We start from the raw sequence: 18274 nt of genomic DNA on the forward strand, positions 1-18274 counted from the left end.
TCTGCTGCTGGCTTCTTGCACCCCATCTGTGTGGTGGTTGAATGTGGCGCTTTCCTTCTAAGTACCAATGTTCTGTTACAATGTCAGCACCTACATGAGAACATGGCAGTCCAGCAGGGGTGGTGTGCTTTGCCATGTATATTTGGTAAAATAGGCATTTATATTCCAGAACTTGAGCAGAGACAGGGTCTAGAGTCTGTAGTACTTTAAGAAATAAAAAATAAATAGGTGGCATGTAGGGAGAAATTGAATCTTTTCTAAGTGTATGTAGCACCTCAAGAGTGGAGAGTATGTCTGATGCCTGGAACGGTCTCCCTCTCCTGGTATACCAAATGACCATCTGCCCTTCTTTCAAATCCCTCCTTGAAACATCCTTCTTCTATGAAGCTTTTCAGAGGTAATCTACCATAAAAAAGCATTTAAGAAATATCACACATTTTTGATCTTGGAACTTAGTTTAGGTAACAGCTGTATTGTCAGTCTGTTCTAGATCCTAAACCTTTTGGTTCAGGGACTCTGCATTCCTCTGTATATTATGTACAGCACCAAGCGCAATGATGAAGGATGAAATCCTAACATTTGCACATAATAGGTACAGCAGAAACAGCAGGAATGCAAACCTCTCTGTTCTGTCCTGCCAACTTGCATCAACCCTGACCTACAGGGGCAACTTCTAGGAGTGAGAATAGTTCAGTCTCCATTTTCACTCAGTCCTTGGGCCCTCTGCTGACACTGACAACAAGTATGCCAGTTGTAATGGTGGTTTAGTGCAGGTGAAATTGACCCTCGTGGGAAATCAGGACCACAGTGCCACTGTTAAAGCAATCATTCGAAAGTAATGGGTTTTGTTTTGCAGATAAAGAGCATGGCTCAATATGTTCATAACATTGAAAAGCAACATAGTCCACGAAGAAGTCGATTTTCAGATCGTTTCAAAGATGACATCACCACTATCGTCAACGTGGTCACCTCGGAGATCGCAGCACTTTTAGTTAAAGCACAGAAGGTAAATGTGGGATACAAAGAAATAAATGTAACATTTCCTAGCACTCTTTTTGTGGTTATTTCCCACAAGACCTCCTGAGCCAAATTCAAACCTGGTGTAACTTCATTGACGTCACCGAAGTTGCACCAAAGATGAATTTGACCCATTATTTCTATTTTATCTCACTTGTGTCAATCGTGTTGTAGATTCTAACATCCTTATTCATGTTGCATAACACCTTATTCCATGAGTGGTTCCATTGATTGCCATGGGAATATTCAAGAATTAAGGTAACACTCACCCTGGGGAAGGTTTACAGAATCTGGTTCCAAATGATCTCATCACCAGCTTCAGATGCTGTTAATATGAAATTCACAGATCAAAAATAAAATCCTTACCTCACTGTAACTCTTTCCTCTAATATATTTGAAAATCAACATATTTGGTTATAAAAATGGAAGAATTAAAAAACCTAATTTACTTATCACCACTTATGCCATTTGTTTACATTATGAATTTCAGTTATCTTGGACAGTGGAAATAGATTAGTCAGTTTCATTCTCTGGTTTTCACACACGAGCAAAATGCTATGGGAACGTTTAAATAAAAAACAGTGTCACTGTGACCTTTAAAAGCATTTCATGAAAATACGTCTGTTCACTTAAGTAAAACACTTTTTAACAAAATTTTAATTTATGCCCTCCATGCATTCAACCATGGCCTGTTTATGGCTTCTTTACAGATAAGACACAAATAGTCTTAAATAGGCAGTACTGTTAATTAGATCACATTCTGATAGGGTGAGGACACAGGGTCTAATCGTGAATGTTCTCCATGTGTGAAAATACTGCTGAAGTGCCTGGAGGGTTTAGAGAACTGGAAGCGCGTCCCCCTGGCTGACTTTGCCCAGGCTAGGAAGCTTCTGCGCCATGAGAGTAAGAAAATATTGAACAGTATGAGATCACAGAAAATAGCTTTATATATCTGAACAGAAAAGACAAAAACATGAAAAAGTGACTCTCTGAAGACCCTGAGGGGCTGTAAAGCCACTCTCTCTAACATGAGACACTGAAGGCTATACAATTCCCTCAGTCTCACTTCCTGAAACTGCTCTATCAGTCATGAATAAGCAACCTCTGTGGGACTTGAATACAAGCTAATTAAAACACACCCGCATATGTACACACCAGAAGCAGTCACACACACACAATCAAACAGTTCTTTGAACTGAACTACACATAGAACCAAGATTTTTAAGGTTACATTCAAATTAGTAAATTTCAAATAACTCAAATATTCAAATAACTGAAAAATTCAAATAACTCCGGCCTTATTTTCAGAGGCACTGAGCATACACAGCTCCCAATGACTTCAGCTGTGGGTCCCTGAAAATCAAACCATTAGTAAATATTCAGAACTGAGCTGCTTAATCATAAAACCTAGAGATTTGTCTTGCTGCAGTTTTTTTGTCACGAGTCTCAGATTTACGGTTTCTAAATAAAATATTTGATGTTCAATAAATAGAGTTAAAGAAACATTTTGTCAAATCTGTGTTAAGTATTTTAGTATTCTGTAAATAGTAAGCATTCAATTATTTTTAAAAAAATGAGCAGAAATAATTGCAGCTGTAGGAAATGCAGACAGGACCTCAATTCCATTTCAGTGTTGTCATTTGCAAGGTTTGCATAACTAAAACTATTTTGCCTTACTGTGATATCCATCTCTGTGAATAACAGCAGAAATAAGTGTATAGGAACAACTCTGTAGATTTTCATAAAATCATACACATTAGAGCAGGAGAAAGACAAGTCTAGCCATCCCCTCGTAAGCAGAAGGGCTATTCCCTACACTGTATTTTCCTGTATTGTGTCAAATCTATTTTTAAATTATTCCAGCAATGGAACTTCCACACTTCACTTGGGTGAATGAGTCAGGTGATTTTATATATTATAAACCACAAATTCTTTTTTTTTTTTTAAGGAAACTGAACATGCAGAAAAGATCAACATTAGCTTGGCATTTTTCCTGTACGATCTGCTTTCTCTAATGGACCGTGGATTTGTGTTTAACCTCATCAGACATTACTGTAATCAGGTACGCATCATTTAGGACAGTATCTGAATGAAGTTTAGTATTCTGTTCAGTTCTGCTTCTGACTCATTTTTCCATCAAGGCACTGGCATTAGTAATAGTGCCGAAAAGGCAGGATACATTCCTTGCTTAATGGAGCCTGGGAATAGGCAGTGAATGCTGTCCGCAACCATGTGGATCACAGGGGATGTGCAAAAAGTGGGAGCCCCTCCCTGCTGTTTCCTGAGCCTCCCTCCCCATTAGCAGTAGCCACTTAGTGGACATACTGCTTTTAGGCCCCCTGTCATTCCCACGATCTGTATCTCTGCCAATGGCACTCAGTGCACAAAGTGGAATGCCTCTATGAGCAGTATTAACTTTTTCATAATTTACCAGTGGAAAAGTCTCTGTATTTGGAGGCTAGCTTGCTGTATAGAACAAACACCCCCTTCTTCTAGGCATACACCCCAAGCTTGTGAAGTCACAATTGTATAGTGTTTGAACAGAGGAGCTTGGAGGAGTAAGTGGGAGAAAATGTTTGTGCTGACCCTGCTCCTCCTCTGGCACACACTGGCTACATTTCGGCAGATTTTTCATGCCTCTGCTTCCCTCTGGACCATGCCACATGGTCTTAGATTAAAAAAAATCCATCTTGAGCTCTAACCTCTTGTGTTCTTTGAAAATATCTTTGCTTCAAAATCCTCCTAGAAAATCCTAGTATAAAAATGCATGACGTCTCAATTATTTTCATACAAGTTATTTGGTGTTTCTTTATTTTTTTCTAAGCATTTTGATGTTGTGAGCCATATAGCCTATTTCCATGTTTACCAAAAGAAGGCCAAATTCTCCCATTGGACACGTGCACAACTTCCACTGAAGTTCACAAGTGTTTTGTCACACAGTTTCTGCTGTGGCATTACACCTGTGAAGGGATCTGGCAGCACTCTTGGAACCGTATGGTGCATAGTGCAGGAGCAGATTCCTTTGTTTAGTTTGCCACAGGCACAACAGATTTTTAAAAAAGTTAATATTAGTATGCACAAAGGGGGGGCGGTGTGGGTGGGTGGGTAGGGGGGGAATCCTTCAAAATTACTGTCCAGACAAGCTTGCTAAGGCAATTGCATTTTTTCTGGAAGGAAAGAATAACTGATCCTTTCTTGGGAGGTCAGCCAAGTACAGAAACACCCCCACTAAACAGAGAAGGCCTAATGGATGGAATCTTGTTAAACACAAGAATCCAGGGAGCTTTTTACTGTCTGTTACTCTGCTCAGTTACTTTTATTAAATTGGCTGATTCTGTTTTAGGAGGAGGATATTTCTCTGTGTACAGCTAAATTACCCGTGCTTGTCACATGATATTTCTGTTTGTTTTTTCTAGCTGTCAAACAAGCTCAATACCCTCCCCACCCTAATTTCTATGAGGCTGGAGTTCCTAGCGATTCTCTGCAGCCATGAACATTACCTCAATCTGAATCTCTTCTTCATGACTTCAGTGTCTGCACCAGCGTCCCCCTCTCCCTCTCTGTCGTCACAGGTAGGCATCACTCACATGTCTGCCGTATCACATGTCAGACATCCTGATATGAAGTACGTATGTGGAGAACTGATGGTCTTTCCACTGCTGCTGTATTCAGCTACTTAAGTCAGGATTCATCAGTCTATAATCATCAAGAGTTGCGAGCTCCCTTTTGTAGAAAAGGGGCAGAAAAGACTAATATCAACAAGGTGCTACTATGAAGCTGAATTACACAAGTTCATACATATCATGCCATGCAAACGTGGGGGAAATGTTTGTGGGAATTTTCAGTCGGCGCAGCTAGAAACACCTATTGAAAAAGCTATGGCACACCCACTGTACAGCAATGACTGTGCTTGTGAAGATGCAGCACACGGTACTATCAGAAAGATGGAACATCTGTTTGTGAGGGTCATAGCATATGGAAATATGTGGCAGACTTTGCATTCTGAGCTTTTGCACATGTTCTCACTGGTCATCTTAAGTGTACAGGCAAGTCAATATTCATTAAGGCAATGGTTTTTCTTAAGGTCCGTTCTGACCATTAAAATAAATCTTGAGGCTCTGAGAGTCAGGATTTCCCAATGTTGTTGCTAAAGGCTGATTCTTGACACCAAACAGTTGGAAATGAGATTCCACTACTAAAGATACCAAGGAACTCTGCATAGCTATCAAAACCAGATACTGCAAAGCAGAGCCTGGCAGCTACCACTTAGAATCGATCTTCTCCTTTGGCAATATCATCAACTCTTCCCTCCCTTAGGAGTCACCCACAAAGTACAACCTACTCGAGCCACTGGGCTTTTTGCTGCTTTTGCATGATTTGCTACAGTAGCTGGCCACCAATTTAGTAACTCTGCTCTGTCTACAGGATAGTTGCTAACTTGAGTGAGATTTTGTTGCCATGGGGATAAATCTTGTGGAATTTTTGTTGAGAGCTCATATATGAAATTCATTTAAACGGATGCTCCATGCCCCTGTATTACTGCAAACAAACAGCTACGCCTGCATCTATATGGCAGCTGAGATAGGACCACTCTGTAGGGGTTTTTTCCAAATTCAAGCCTGCACTATCCCAAAGTTTGGGGCGGGGGGGTGTTCAGAAGTGGGGTTTTGATTCAGCCCATTATGGAGCTAGGGGTCAACCACAAAGTTGGGATCTGGTTTTTATATGTTTGTTTTCTGCTAATATTCAAGCAAATTTTTTGGCAGAAATATTTTCAAGTGAATATTGAAGAATATTAATGAAAAGCAAATTGTAAAGCTAAGTATTTGCACTGGAAACAGATTCTAAGAGTTATGCTCACCCAGTCAGGAACAGAAACGTACCAAGTGACCTATGGCTCAGATCCATGGTTACAGCTGAGTAGCTGATAGCACAAACTCAGCAGCAACTCTGCTGATCCTGGTGTGGCTGTGCATCAACCCCAGCCATATGTTATAGCAAATCGAAGGCTGCTCTAAATTATACTGGCTGCCAGTGACCCCAGACACTGCCAGGATACAGGAAAAGCATGTTCAGACCTCCTTCTTGCTGGCCACATTTCTGTACCTGCCATGGGGTATTGAGGGGGTGCACGTGGCAAAGAAGCCACTCCGCAGGCTCTGCACTGGGGTGATCTTCCCATGGTTGGCTATGCCAGCGTTAGGGCTGCTTTGTGTCAGCAGAATGGTACAAACTCTACAGAGCAATCTGAACACAGGGTTGATTCTGGCTTTGTGTCCTATTCAAACTAACAAACACAGCTTGTTTGCATATCAAACACTCGCACCGAGTTGCTCATGCATAATTAACACAGAGGGTTAATCATAGAAAGTATTCACTGAATAATTCCTCAAAACAGATTTGAGAAAATTGTAAGCAGACCACTGCAAACAGTAAAAGAGGCTAAATGCATTGAAGAAATTACTCTGTTATAATTAAAAAGAAAAGGAGTACTTGTGGCACCTTAGAGACTAACCAATTTATTTGAGCATGAGCTTTCGTGAGCTACAGCTCACTTCATCAGATGTTTACCGTGGAAACTGCAGCAGACTTTATATACACACAGAGAATATGAAACAATACCTCCTCCCACCCCACTGTCCTGCTGGTAATAGCTTATCTAAAGTGATCAACAGGTGGGCCATTTCCAGCACAAATCCAGGTTTTGCAGGACAGTGGGGTGGGAGGAGGTATTGTTTCATATTCTCTGTGTGTATATAAAGTCTGCTGCAGTTTCCACGGTATACATCTGATGAAGTGAGCTGTAGCTCACGAAAGCTCATGCTCAAATAAATTGGTTAGTCTCTAAGGTGCCACAAGTACTCCTTTTCTTTTTGCGAATACAGACTAACACGGCTGTTCCTCTGAAATCTGTTATAATTGCACGCTCTTCTCTAGCTTTGCATAGCTCTATATATGCAGGGGAAAATTTTGTTTCAGAGAGATTTTGCTCAATTTGATTGAAAAGCTTGACATTTTTATTATACATTCCAATATTTCCCTCAGATGATTACCTTGTTCCCATGTTGTATTCAGTTGTTTACAGTAGAACAAGCTGTTAGCTGTATTTTCAGGGAGTGGCACTATTGTCTGTTTAAACGAGTTGTATTTTCTTTGATCATCCATTAAAACACCTAGTATACTTTTGCAGAATTCAAGCTCCTGCTCTAGTTTCCAGGATCAGAAAATTGCCAGCATGTTTGACCTTTCGGCAGATTATCGTCAGCAGCACTTTCTGGCTGGACTGCTTTTCACTGAACTGGCAGCCGCACTGGACACGGAGGCAGAAGGGTAGGTTTCTCAGTTTTTAAGAGGATTTTTTCTGATGGCCCTGTGATCAGTACTCAGTAGGGTCACATGAGAGATGTGGGTTTGATTTTTAGGTCCAGCCTCTTGCTTTCCATTATGAAGATGCTACAAAGGCAGTATGGTCAGCATAGCAAGAGAGAAAACCACTTATTGCTCCCTCTGCCTTTGGAGTAAAATTGATAGTGTTTCACTGGCCTTGTGTACCCTGGAGAATGTTGGTGTGTTACCTTCCATGTGCATGCTTCTAACAAACCACATGTTAACCTCCATGTGCATGCCTGTAACAAACCACATGTTAACCTCCATGTGTATGCCTGTAACAAACATCCACTGCAGAATGGCTCCCATGGAGCCCAGGCACCCACCCCACCATTTGGAGTAGACTTATTCTGAGCAAGGTGAACTATCAAGTTCTCTGTCTCGGAGGGCAGCTGTGGTGATATAAAACCATAGGAAAAATAGGGGCTAATATATGGTACAAGAAGCATATGGGGCAACTTCTTGAAGAGGGAACAAAAAGTTCTGTTGGAAAGGATAATCTCTCTTAAAGATAACATATCTTTATGCAGAGTGTGATGAACACTAGCCCTACAACAGTTATGTACAACGCTTTCTGCTTCAGTCAAATAAACGTAGTGCTTTCACCCTGTGGATAATTACTTAGTGGTCACTTTGTAATAAGGCAATAGTACGATTGCTTTGTAGGCAGAATGTTCTCCCCCAGTGAATGCATGTGTATTATTTACATGCGATAATGATAAGTAAATATGGAGCAAAAATGTCATTGGGAATTTCACATCCCATCAGCGGGAATTTCACTTGCTCTTAGCAAGGTGAAGGTCTTGAAAACACTGCTGCCTTCCATCATGCTGAAGGATTTGGTTAGACAGTTGCCATACTTGACCATTGCAAGGGTGTGACATGTTTCTTTAAATCTGTTTCTCCACCCTGTTGAAATTGCCTGGGACAGTTTTCCCTACTTTGCAGGTGTGAAGTCTGTCATCTGGATCAGGATTTATGTAGGGAAAGCAGACTGAGATGTTACTCTCTGGTTATAGCATAAAAATTATCCACAGAATATTTATGAACTTCCTTCACCTCAATCGTCTCTCATAGCCTCTTTGATCCATATAACCTGCATGTGTCTCAGTAACAGAGCTAGTCCTTGTTTGTGCTGACAGAATCAGTAAAGTGCAGAGGAAAGCGATCAGTGCTGTGCACAGCCTGCTGAGTTCCCATGACCTCGACCAGCGCTGCTTAAAACCAGAGGTGAAGGTCAAAATTGCTGCCCTTTACCTCCCTTTGGTTGGGATCATTTTGGATGCCCTGCCACAGCTGTATGACTTTACAGGTAAGACCTTCTTTTCTTCCCTTATTTGACCTCTCCAAGTGACTTCATGAAGTGAGCTGACAAAATGTAAAAGAGATTGCCTTAACTACTCCAAACATGCCTGCGAGTGCAAATGTTTCTTTAATTAAAAGTAAGTTGGATTTTCAAGTACAGAAAAATGTTTATTCATATACTATAACTTAGAAACTGTACAGAAATAATAAGGTGAGCAAATGATAGAGCAGTGCTTGATTATACATAATGCTATATCACTGATTAATTAATAACTATTCTGATAGATGGCTAACATATAAACATGGTCCCTGCCGTGGAAGGGTTACAATCTAATATTAAGATATAAATGGGTGTAACAAACAATAGCAAGGAGAATAAGGGTAACAATGTTATGTTGTTACATTATTTAGCTAGTGCGCACCTAGATGAGTTGGATACTGTTAGATTTTTTTGTTTGCTCACTTTTATGCTGTTTGTTTAATTAGGAAGTAGTAACAGGTTTACAAACTGACTTGCTCATTTTATGTACTCATTTTTCTGTTATTTGATAGTACAGTTATCATGGTGCTGTAGTTAAAAGGAGCATTTGCAGGCAAATGTGACTAGCAGGCTCAAGAGTCTAGAATAGAATTTTTATCCTAAATCACGAAACTACAAATACTGTTCTCAATCTTTAATCCTTTTAAAAAATAGTTCTCTACACTGTCCGACCCTGTCATATTTGACTTCAATGAGTTCTTATGGATTTGTCGCAGGCAGCAGGTTGCCATTTTTTTTTCAGAGAAACCAGCTATTTATGTTCTATTGAAAGGACAACGCTGTGCTACGTGCAGAACTACCATTTGTTTTCATGAAAAATTCAAGGCAGCAAAGAAAAACATATCACTGTTTTGAGAAATACAATTTTTTACCAGTTATGAAAACCTTTTGTACATGTCTGGAATAAAACAATAATATTTGGAACTTCTGTTACCACCTGCCACCCAAGAGTGTTGAAACACATTACACACACTGGTTAAACCTCACCATGCTCTGTTAATCGAGGTTTTATCCCTATCTTGTAGATGAGAAGACTGAGGCATAGCAAGGATAAGGCCTAAACATTCAAATGTGTCCAGTAGCTTGGGGTGCCTCTGTTTTGGGGTACCTAAATCGAGATGCCATGAGCTTAGTTTTCAGAGGTACTGAGCACATTGAAATCAGTTGGAGTTGCTTAGCACCTCTAAAAACCCGACCTTTGGTGTCTCGAGTTGAGCACTGAGTATTAGAGGACCTTGTAAAAATTAGTTTAAATAACTTATTTGCTCAAGGTAACTCAGAAAGCCTGTGGAAAAACTGGGAACAGAAGTGAGGAGTCTTGAATCCTAAGCCTGTCTTTTAACCAGTAGGCGCCACCTCTCTGTCAGTAGTTGCCAGCTTTGTACAGTATTGTGTTGTATGTGCGAGATGGGCCATCGACAGGCAAGGATGGCAAATGTGGGTAGCCCAATGTGCAGCCAAGCCCCGGACGGACTAACGTCTAAGGTATTGTTTGTGTATTTCTGTGAGAAATCTGCCACGCAAGCACAGCTTTGGTGATAATGCTCAGTAATGTAATGTCATTGACCCTGGCATTGGTGATTTAATCCAAGCAGTGCAAAGCACTGGTTTGACGCTGTAGTTCAGAGCCATCCTGAGACCCTTTAGTGGCTTTGCCTCTGAAGCATAAATCAACTTTACCAGACAGCAGGAGTGGGTTAGAACAGATCCTTCTATCCTTGTGCTTATTTGTATAACCTGGCAGTCTGCTGGTAGTTGCAAACTGTCCAGCTAATCCTACATAATAATGTGGGATTATGCTGTGCAGAGTCAATGGGGCATTTCACATGTAGTTTCAGAAGCCCGCAGCGGGAAAAGTCGTACAGGGAGTCCCGAGGAAGAGCAAGAATCTACAAACCCAATCAATCAGTCTGTTGCCTGGGCCATTGCGGGGAATCAGTTCAACCTTCTAAGGACTTCAAGTGCACCTCTGTCTTCCCTGGTATGTCTGCATTGCTTTGCCAGGCTTTCTTTCTGGCAGTATTATTTTATTATCCTCTCGCTGAGGTTACCCTAAACCGTCAGAGTACGAGAGAGACAGGCTCCCTGCTTTCAATTCCAGTGCTTGGCCTGGAACTGCTGGGAGCAGCCACTACAGGGAAAGACCAGCTTTGCCCCCATATCTATGGGCTGGAGGGAGAACAATCAGTAGCCCTGTGGAAATGGTACATGTGGAGTCTGGTCAGCACTTAGGAGCTGTGAGAGGCTTGAGCATTCTTAGTGAGGGTGGGATCTTGGGAGATTTTAGCTCTAGCAAGTTTCTACTGTGCACGTACAATGTCCCATTTTTCAAAGGCTGATAAAAATTGGCCAGATTTGTGTGGATTTTGACAGGGATGGCAAAAGTCATACGCTGCAGCCCTGCCACATGTCAAGTCCCTGCTCCAAATCATGGGGGGAATAGAGCATTTCAAAGGAAAGGTTGCCAGAATTTTTTCAGATAGGTAAAATAATTTATTTTCCCCTGGCCTCATGCTTGGAATTGGCTGAACCATTTTGGCTGGAAAATAATAATAAATAAATAAATAAATATTAAAAAGCCTAAATCAGACACCCATCAGCTCAAACGGGTAAAGTTTGCCAAAGTTATAAGCAACTGAAAACAGGCTTTGTAATGGAAAATGTCAGACAATTAGCCCTACCTATGATAAAGCTTTCTGTTACATGCTTTATGCATTTGTACAGGTTTACCTTTTGTTGCCGTTTAGTGTTGGTCTCACTTTTGTAAGCATGCATAAACAAAAAATGGTTTCTGTTTGCATTCAAATGTTCCTAAATCCTTTTAGTATCAAAATAGCAACCTTTTATACATCCATATAGGGCAATATTTTAAAAAATAATCATTCAAGTAACTGCCACAAAATATGTGCACACTCACAAAAGGGTCATTACACCTATAAATTGGTAAATGTGTGCCTAGTACACACTTAAATAGTTAAAAGTATATTCTTGTGTGCTCAGTTACCCTGACCGCAATTATTCCTTTATACAAGCATGGAAATATTTTTTGGGCACAATTTGGGGTAATTGCTTTTAAAATGTGGCCTATAATTTATGGCCCAGATTTCCAAAATTGCATGGATGTATCTGTGTGCGTTAATGACCACTGAGATGTGTGTATCTGTGTAAACACGTTACATTACAAAAACAGTAGGAAACACAACAGGAAAGTCCTTAACAATTAGAGAATTCTATCTCTACACTACATGCTAACAAATCTGATGTAGAGATAACTACCAACCAGTGCCCCTTTCTCTCTCTCTCTCTCTCTCTCTTTTTTTACACACATGCACTTCCTGTCTACACAGCCTCAGCTGTATGTTATAAATATTGCATATGGAATAGATGAAGCACTCTCAGCATGAACTATGGTTTTGATACAAAACTCCACCAGTATTTAAATAATATTACTGAACCAGTATGATTTTTCTCTTTTTTCTCCCTCCATGGAACACATTTTTTATCTGTTTCTAGCCCTACAAACAGTACAACACATTAAGTCCTGATACTACTCGCAACCTTTTGATCTGTTTCCTCTGGATCATGAAAAATGCTGAACAGAGTCTAATTCGGAAGTGGATTGCAGATCTTCCATCCATGCAGCTGAACAGAATTTTAGATCTTCTTTTCATTTGCGTTTCATGCTTTGAGTACAAGGTAAATGGAACTTTTCACTGATACTTTGTCACAATTTTTTAACAAACTCTAGTGCAATCCTTCCCTGGCAACCCATAATTCTGTGACTGGAAGAGGTTAAACTGGCTTTCTTGTCACCTGATCCTCACCATTGTTAGGGATGAGTAAACCGATTCACATAAAATAATTGACCCAAGCTTTTGAACAAAACTCAAATTAAACTTTTTATGAGATCCTATAAAGTTGTTTTAAATTATTTATTGATTTCCTTTTTGTGTGGCTCTGAGCATCTTACTTATGAATAGAAGCAGGAGAGCCAACAGTTGTGCAAATGAGTCTGTTTTACCATCATTTCTCTGCTGAGACATTCAGATAAGGAGCCAGGCTTTTGAATATATCTGTCTATCTAAAGTAAACCTACAATCTTTGGAGTTTCACTCACCATACATTTTTACATATTTCTATAGTCCAGTTCCTTTCCTCTTTCCCTCCGGCACATAAATAGCCCGTGGGAAGGTGGGTTGGGGTAGCTTCTTTCCACGCACTCTTTCTTCTACCCTTTATAGTGAGCCATGAGATGGAAGAATGGTCTTGTGGTTCAGGCATGGGTCTGAAAGTCAAGGCTCTTATCTAAGCCACAGATTGCCTGTCTGAACCTGGTCAAGTAGTTTTTGTGATGAGCCTGTTTCTTCATCTGTAAAATTGGAATAATACTACCTACCTACTTCACAAGGGAGTTGTGAGACTAAATACATTAACGCACGCAAAGCCCATTGCATAGAAGATGCTACAGAATTGCAAACTATAATGGTAGCATAATGACAGTGGGGCCTTTTGAAATAATGGAGCATCTTAAACAATCTGTCCAATTCCACCTTTCTCCTTACTTCCAGCTATCCCGGTGTGCTTAGAAACAGTACACACACTAGCCCTTTGACAGTGTGCATGTTGCTATTGTACTTTGATCGTGTGTGCCCTGTGCCCCTTTGATAGTGTTCAGTGCCCTCTGCCTGATCTGGAGACTGTAGCTACAGCTTTGGTAGTACACTTCGGACGAAGAGTTAATTTGACTATATGTACTTTAAGGGGGCTGCTCAGAAACCGATCACTGAAACTTTCTTTCTCATGTATGTCCAGGGCAAACAAAGCTCTGACAAAGTCAGCACCCAAGTGCTTCAGAAATCAAGAGATGTAAAAGCCAGGCTAGAAGAGGCTTTACTGAGAGGCGAAGGAGCCAGGGGTGAAATGATGAAACGCTGCAGGACACCAGCTGGTACTTTCCCCCCCACCCCCTCTAATTTTTAATTTAATTTTTATCAAAAGACTTCAAGTGTGCTGTGGATATTAATGTTCTTCCCTTTGTGTCTTTGGAAGGCAATAAAAGCTGCAAATGTATTTCTCTCCCTTTCGTGCCCTTGCAGACTTTTCTATGCTTTGCTGTGGATAAAAATGTTTTTAGCTTTCAACATGTATAATATGTGAGCTCTTCTTATGCTAGAAATATGCAGTCAACATATCTCAAAAAATCACATGTAATGTTTCTTTGATTCTGTTTTAAGTTATGCATAGTCTATTAATAAAGGGTGAGACACTGTCAGTTACGTTAGGCCCAAAAATATATGGAGAGACATTTTATGCAATTGGAGACTGAGTTTCAGCCAGACCTCAGTCCACCCTCTAGTTTTGTGGACATATGATTCATGTTTGTTGCCTCTCAGTGCCTTTATATGTGATGCACTCCATCTATAAATTTAAAAAATGATTCTTCTAACTGCTAGAACTCCAAATCCAGCTGGGAGGGGTGGGGGAAGGATCTGAGAGTCAAGCTGGGTTATGTTGACTTGTGCATCATTGCCAGAAAATGTATTTTTTGTCTGTAATGAGGATCCACTTAAAAATTCTGTGGATGATGCCCAAGCCAGAATAGATTCTAACTCACTCTCCCATAGTTGTATTGGCTCTGCAGAGCTAACAGGAATGAAAAAATAGTTAAAATATAGGGCTATGCAGGTGGGGATGTTAAATAGAGGGATGCTGGGTCCATGGTACATTCACCCCACCTCCAAATCTTATGGCCTCTTCGCCATGAGGATAGTATTCTGTATGGATATGTGGATCAGAGGGGTGGGTGGAGCCAGAGAGCAGCTGTTTTCTGAGAGTTGGGAGTTATTGTTGTTCCAAGCAACATTAATTTCTACTGGGCCTCCCCTGCATCTGCTACTGTGCAGTCACATGGGGAGGCTGTCAGAAGAGAGGAAGACTACCTAGGTAAATCTGTGAGGCCACTGGGCCTTCATGAGTGTACTGAGATTAGTATCTCTGTGGGTCTAAGGGTTACACTCCCTACCTGATCCATACAGAACAAATCCTGCCCCTCAGATGGATTGATGAGGAGCATGAGTTGAAACTCACATTTCCTGCCCCTTATATGGGTTTACATGGCCCTTTATTTTATCAGAATTGAAAGCAGATAGGATCCAGAAAATGTAAGAAGAGCAGATCTGTAAGGACATTCCTTTTTATATAGTTGCTTTTCTGACCATATCTTTCTTGTAGGAGCAGAAGGAAAAAAGTGTGTGTGCTTCCACAAGTAGTCTGTGTGCACAGTGATGTCATTATGTTAGTGCCCTCGTACCAGGAAGAAACATGACAGTGGTTTCAAAAATATTAAAAATAAACAAGTTGCTTACACAGGGAGGCAGTCGATTCAATTAAAAATGGATTTTTAATTTTCTGAGGCATGTGTAACAAACATAAATGTATAAACCCAGATTTTTAAAAATGATTGACAATGTGCATTTACTAGCGTCCAGGAGACTTAAAGCTGGAAGATTTGAAAACTGTCTGACTGTTGCAGAAATGTAGATCCTCCTGTACGATTTGATATCAAAATCCAGATCACCCCTCTGTGCTTTAATCTTGCTGACATATGTTGCCCTCTTAGGGAATGACAGATTCCCAGGGTTAAATGAAAACCTGCGTTGGAGAAAAGAGCAGACTCAATGGCGGCAGGCAAACGAGAGGCTAGATAAGTAAGTCATTTAATAAATTTATATCTCTTTTACCAGAACTAACCTTATTTTTCCCAGGATGATTTTATTACAAAATCCACAGCTTCAGTCCAGCCCCAGTCTTCAGAGGGGTAAAGAAATCAAAAGTGATTACCTAGCACAGTGGTTTTCAACTGTGGTCTATGGACCCCTGGGGGTCTGCAGACTATGTCTAAGGGGTCCACGAAAGGTTGTTGTTACTATAGAACAGTGGTTTTCAACCTGTGGCCTGGGGCCCTGTGGTGGTCTGCAGACTATGTCTAAATTTCTAAAGGGCTCCACACCTCCATTCGAAATTTTTTAGAGTCTGCAAATGAAAAAAGGTTGAAAACCACTGATCTAGCGCAAGGATGCTGGATGTTGCTGTTACACAATAAGGAGATTGTAAATGCTTGAATGAGATGTTTACCCTGTTATCTTGTGTTCATTAACTGCATGAGTGACACTGGATCACTGATGCATATACTGAAAACCCATAAGAGGGGGTTCTATGACTTATGTGGTGGTGTAGCTATAGCTACTTTATATATACAGCATGGTAGTACATGCTTAGTCTCATTAAATGGAAAGCAGTCTGGATCATTTGTTAAGCTGGTGCAAGCAAACAATATGCATTTTAATACAGCTAAATGTAAATGTATACATCTAGGAACAAAGAATGAGTAGGCCATACTTGCAAGACTGGGGACTCTTATCCTGAGAAGCAGTGACTCTGAAAAAGATTTGGGGGTCACGATGGATAATCAGGTGAACATGAACTCCCAGTGTGACGCTGTGGCCAAAAGGGCTAGTACAATTCTTGGATGCGTAAAGAGGGGAATCTCACGTAGGAGTAGAGAGGTTATTTTACCTCAGGATTTGGCATTAGTGTGACCACTGCTGGAATGCTGTGTCCAGTTCTGGTGCCCACAATTCCAGAAGGAGGTTGATAAATTGGAGAGGGTTCAGAGAAGACCCACAAGAATGACTGCAGGATTAGAAAATGTGCTTTATAATGCTAGGCTAAAGGAGCTTAATCTATTTAGCTTAACAAAGAGAAGGTTACAAGGGGTGACTTGATCAGTGTGTGAATATCTACATGAGGAACAAATGTTTGAAAACAGGCTCTTTAATCTAGCAGACAAAGGTATAACAAATTCTAGTGTTTGGAAGTTGAAACTACCCAAATTGAGACTGAAAATGAGGTGTAAATTCTTAACAGTGAAGATAATTAACTAGTGGAACAATTTACCAAGGGTCATGGTTAATTCTCCATCACCAGTCATTTTAAATTCAAGTTTGGATTTTTTTTTAAAGATATGCTGTAGTTCTAAAGGAATTATTTTGGGGAAGTTCTGTGGCTGTATTTTACAGAAGGCCAGACTATATGATCACAATGGTCCTTTCTGGCTTTAGAATTTATGAAATCAGGTGAGCAAAATTTGACCTTTTGTATTATATTTGAGTTGACTTATTTGCAAAGGGGAAAAGAGTGACATATTTTTCCTGTTGCAAGTTGTAAATTGTGATTTGTGGATACAAATTTCTGTCACTCTCCAAAGTATGAATGCACAGGTAAAATAGATCAACTTAATCAGCAGACTGCAGTGATAAATAATTGAATGTTTATAGTTATAGAAAACTGGCTTTTTATTAATCAGTTATGCTACTAGCAGTACCTGCATGCTGTGTATGCCAAGCTTCTACAAATATAGACATTTGGAGAGTTGCCATTTTTCCTTCTTGTCCATTCTGAACCTGAATTAGATTAATTGAAAGGAATGCCTTTCATTCTGGCAGTGCAGTAGCCTCCCTATATTAAAATTGCAGTGACTTTCCATGATAATGACCTTCTTTAGCTCCCTTTTTAATTTTTGCTTGGATAATTGGTTTGGCTCTGGTTTTCTGTGCCTGGGTTTTGTAAATGCTGTGAAAGGTAACTACATTGTTATCAGTAATCATAACTGTTTTTTTAGAAGAGGTTTTTGGTTTTAGAATTCATTATAATTTTAAAAAATGACAAATCTTTGTCCACTCTGCCTTTTGTTCATGTATCTCTCATTTCCTCACGAAAATCAGATTGATGCCATCTCTTACTGCAGTATTTGTACAGTCCGGAGATTGCTGGTACGGCCTAGAAATACTGGGCTAAATAATGTAGCAGTTTTAACTATGGAATGAAATGCTGATTCAGTAGGATTAATATAATTCCCTTTTTGAAAACAGAAGTTGAAACTTTGGGACCAAATTTTGTGGTCCTTTTCAATCTTTCATAAGTAAAATTCCTATAAAAACCAATGGATTTACTCCTTACTAAGGCAATAGGATTAGGTCCTTAATTACCCAATTGCCATGATAAGCAGAAGTGGACCAAGGAGGCACAGAGCAGGGGCTTATATATCAGACACTATCCCCGCTCCGTTGCACAGGAATGGGATAGAGGCAACTTTAGCCTTGGGGCTGCAAAAGCAGTCTAGGGATAATTAGGGATAAGGATTCTGTTTGTCAAGAAGATTGTTTATACACAAATTTGCACTGGTTGAGCTAAAAAGTGGTGGAAACCCCTGTGTGGGTACTCTTCTTTTGGTTTAAAAGTGGCTTATTATGGTTTAGCTTATAACCGTTCCTAATTGACTTAAGCTAAACCAAAATAAACCTGGCTTAACCTGAAATAAGTGTTCGATACAGCCTTTTGCACTGGTTCAACTAAATCAGTTTAAAATCACACCTTTAGCTAAACCGGTGCAACTCTGCATGTACACAAGGCTTTTATGTTTATATAGCTGTGTCTACACTACTGCCTATGTCGGCAAAACTTATG

General features: G+C 40.2%; 1 protein-coding gene across 2 annotated transcripts in view; it reads left to right on the plus strand.

Moving 5' to 3' along the window:
* Positions 1–18274, plus strand: part of DOCK8 (dedicator of cytokinesis 8) — a 138513-nt gene that overhangs the window by 89608 nt on the left and 30631 nt on the right. For both annotated transcript variants that reach the window (XM_048849840.2, XM_075128751.1), the window contains 9 exons: positions 857–1006; positions 2966–3079; positions 4434–4589; positions 7208–7347; positions 8547–8716; positions 10582–10730; positions 12263–12445; positions 13562–13697; positions 15369–15456. In XM_048849840.2, coding sequence (XP_048705797.1) covers positions 857–1006; positions 2966–3079; positions 4434–4589; positions 7208–7347; positions 8547–8716; positions 10582–10730; positions 12263–12445; positions 13562–13697; positions 15369–15456 — 1286 coding nt within the window. The remainder of the gene's footprint in view (positions 1–856; positions 1007–2965; positions 3080–4433; positions 4590–7207; positions 7348–8546; positions 8717–10581; positions 10731–12262; positions 12446–13561; positions 13698–15368; positions 15457–18274) is intronic.

The sequence above is a fragment of the Caretta caretta genome, chromosome 5, assembly GCF_965140235.1.
Source record: "Caretta caretta isolate rCarCar2 chromosome 5, rCarCar1.hap1, whole genome shotgun sequence".
Classification (NCBI taxonomy): domain Eukaryota; kingdom Metazoa; phylum Chordata; order Testudines; family Cheloniidae; genus Caretta; species Caretta caretta.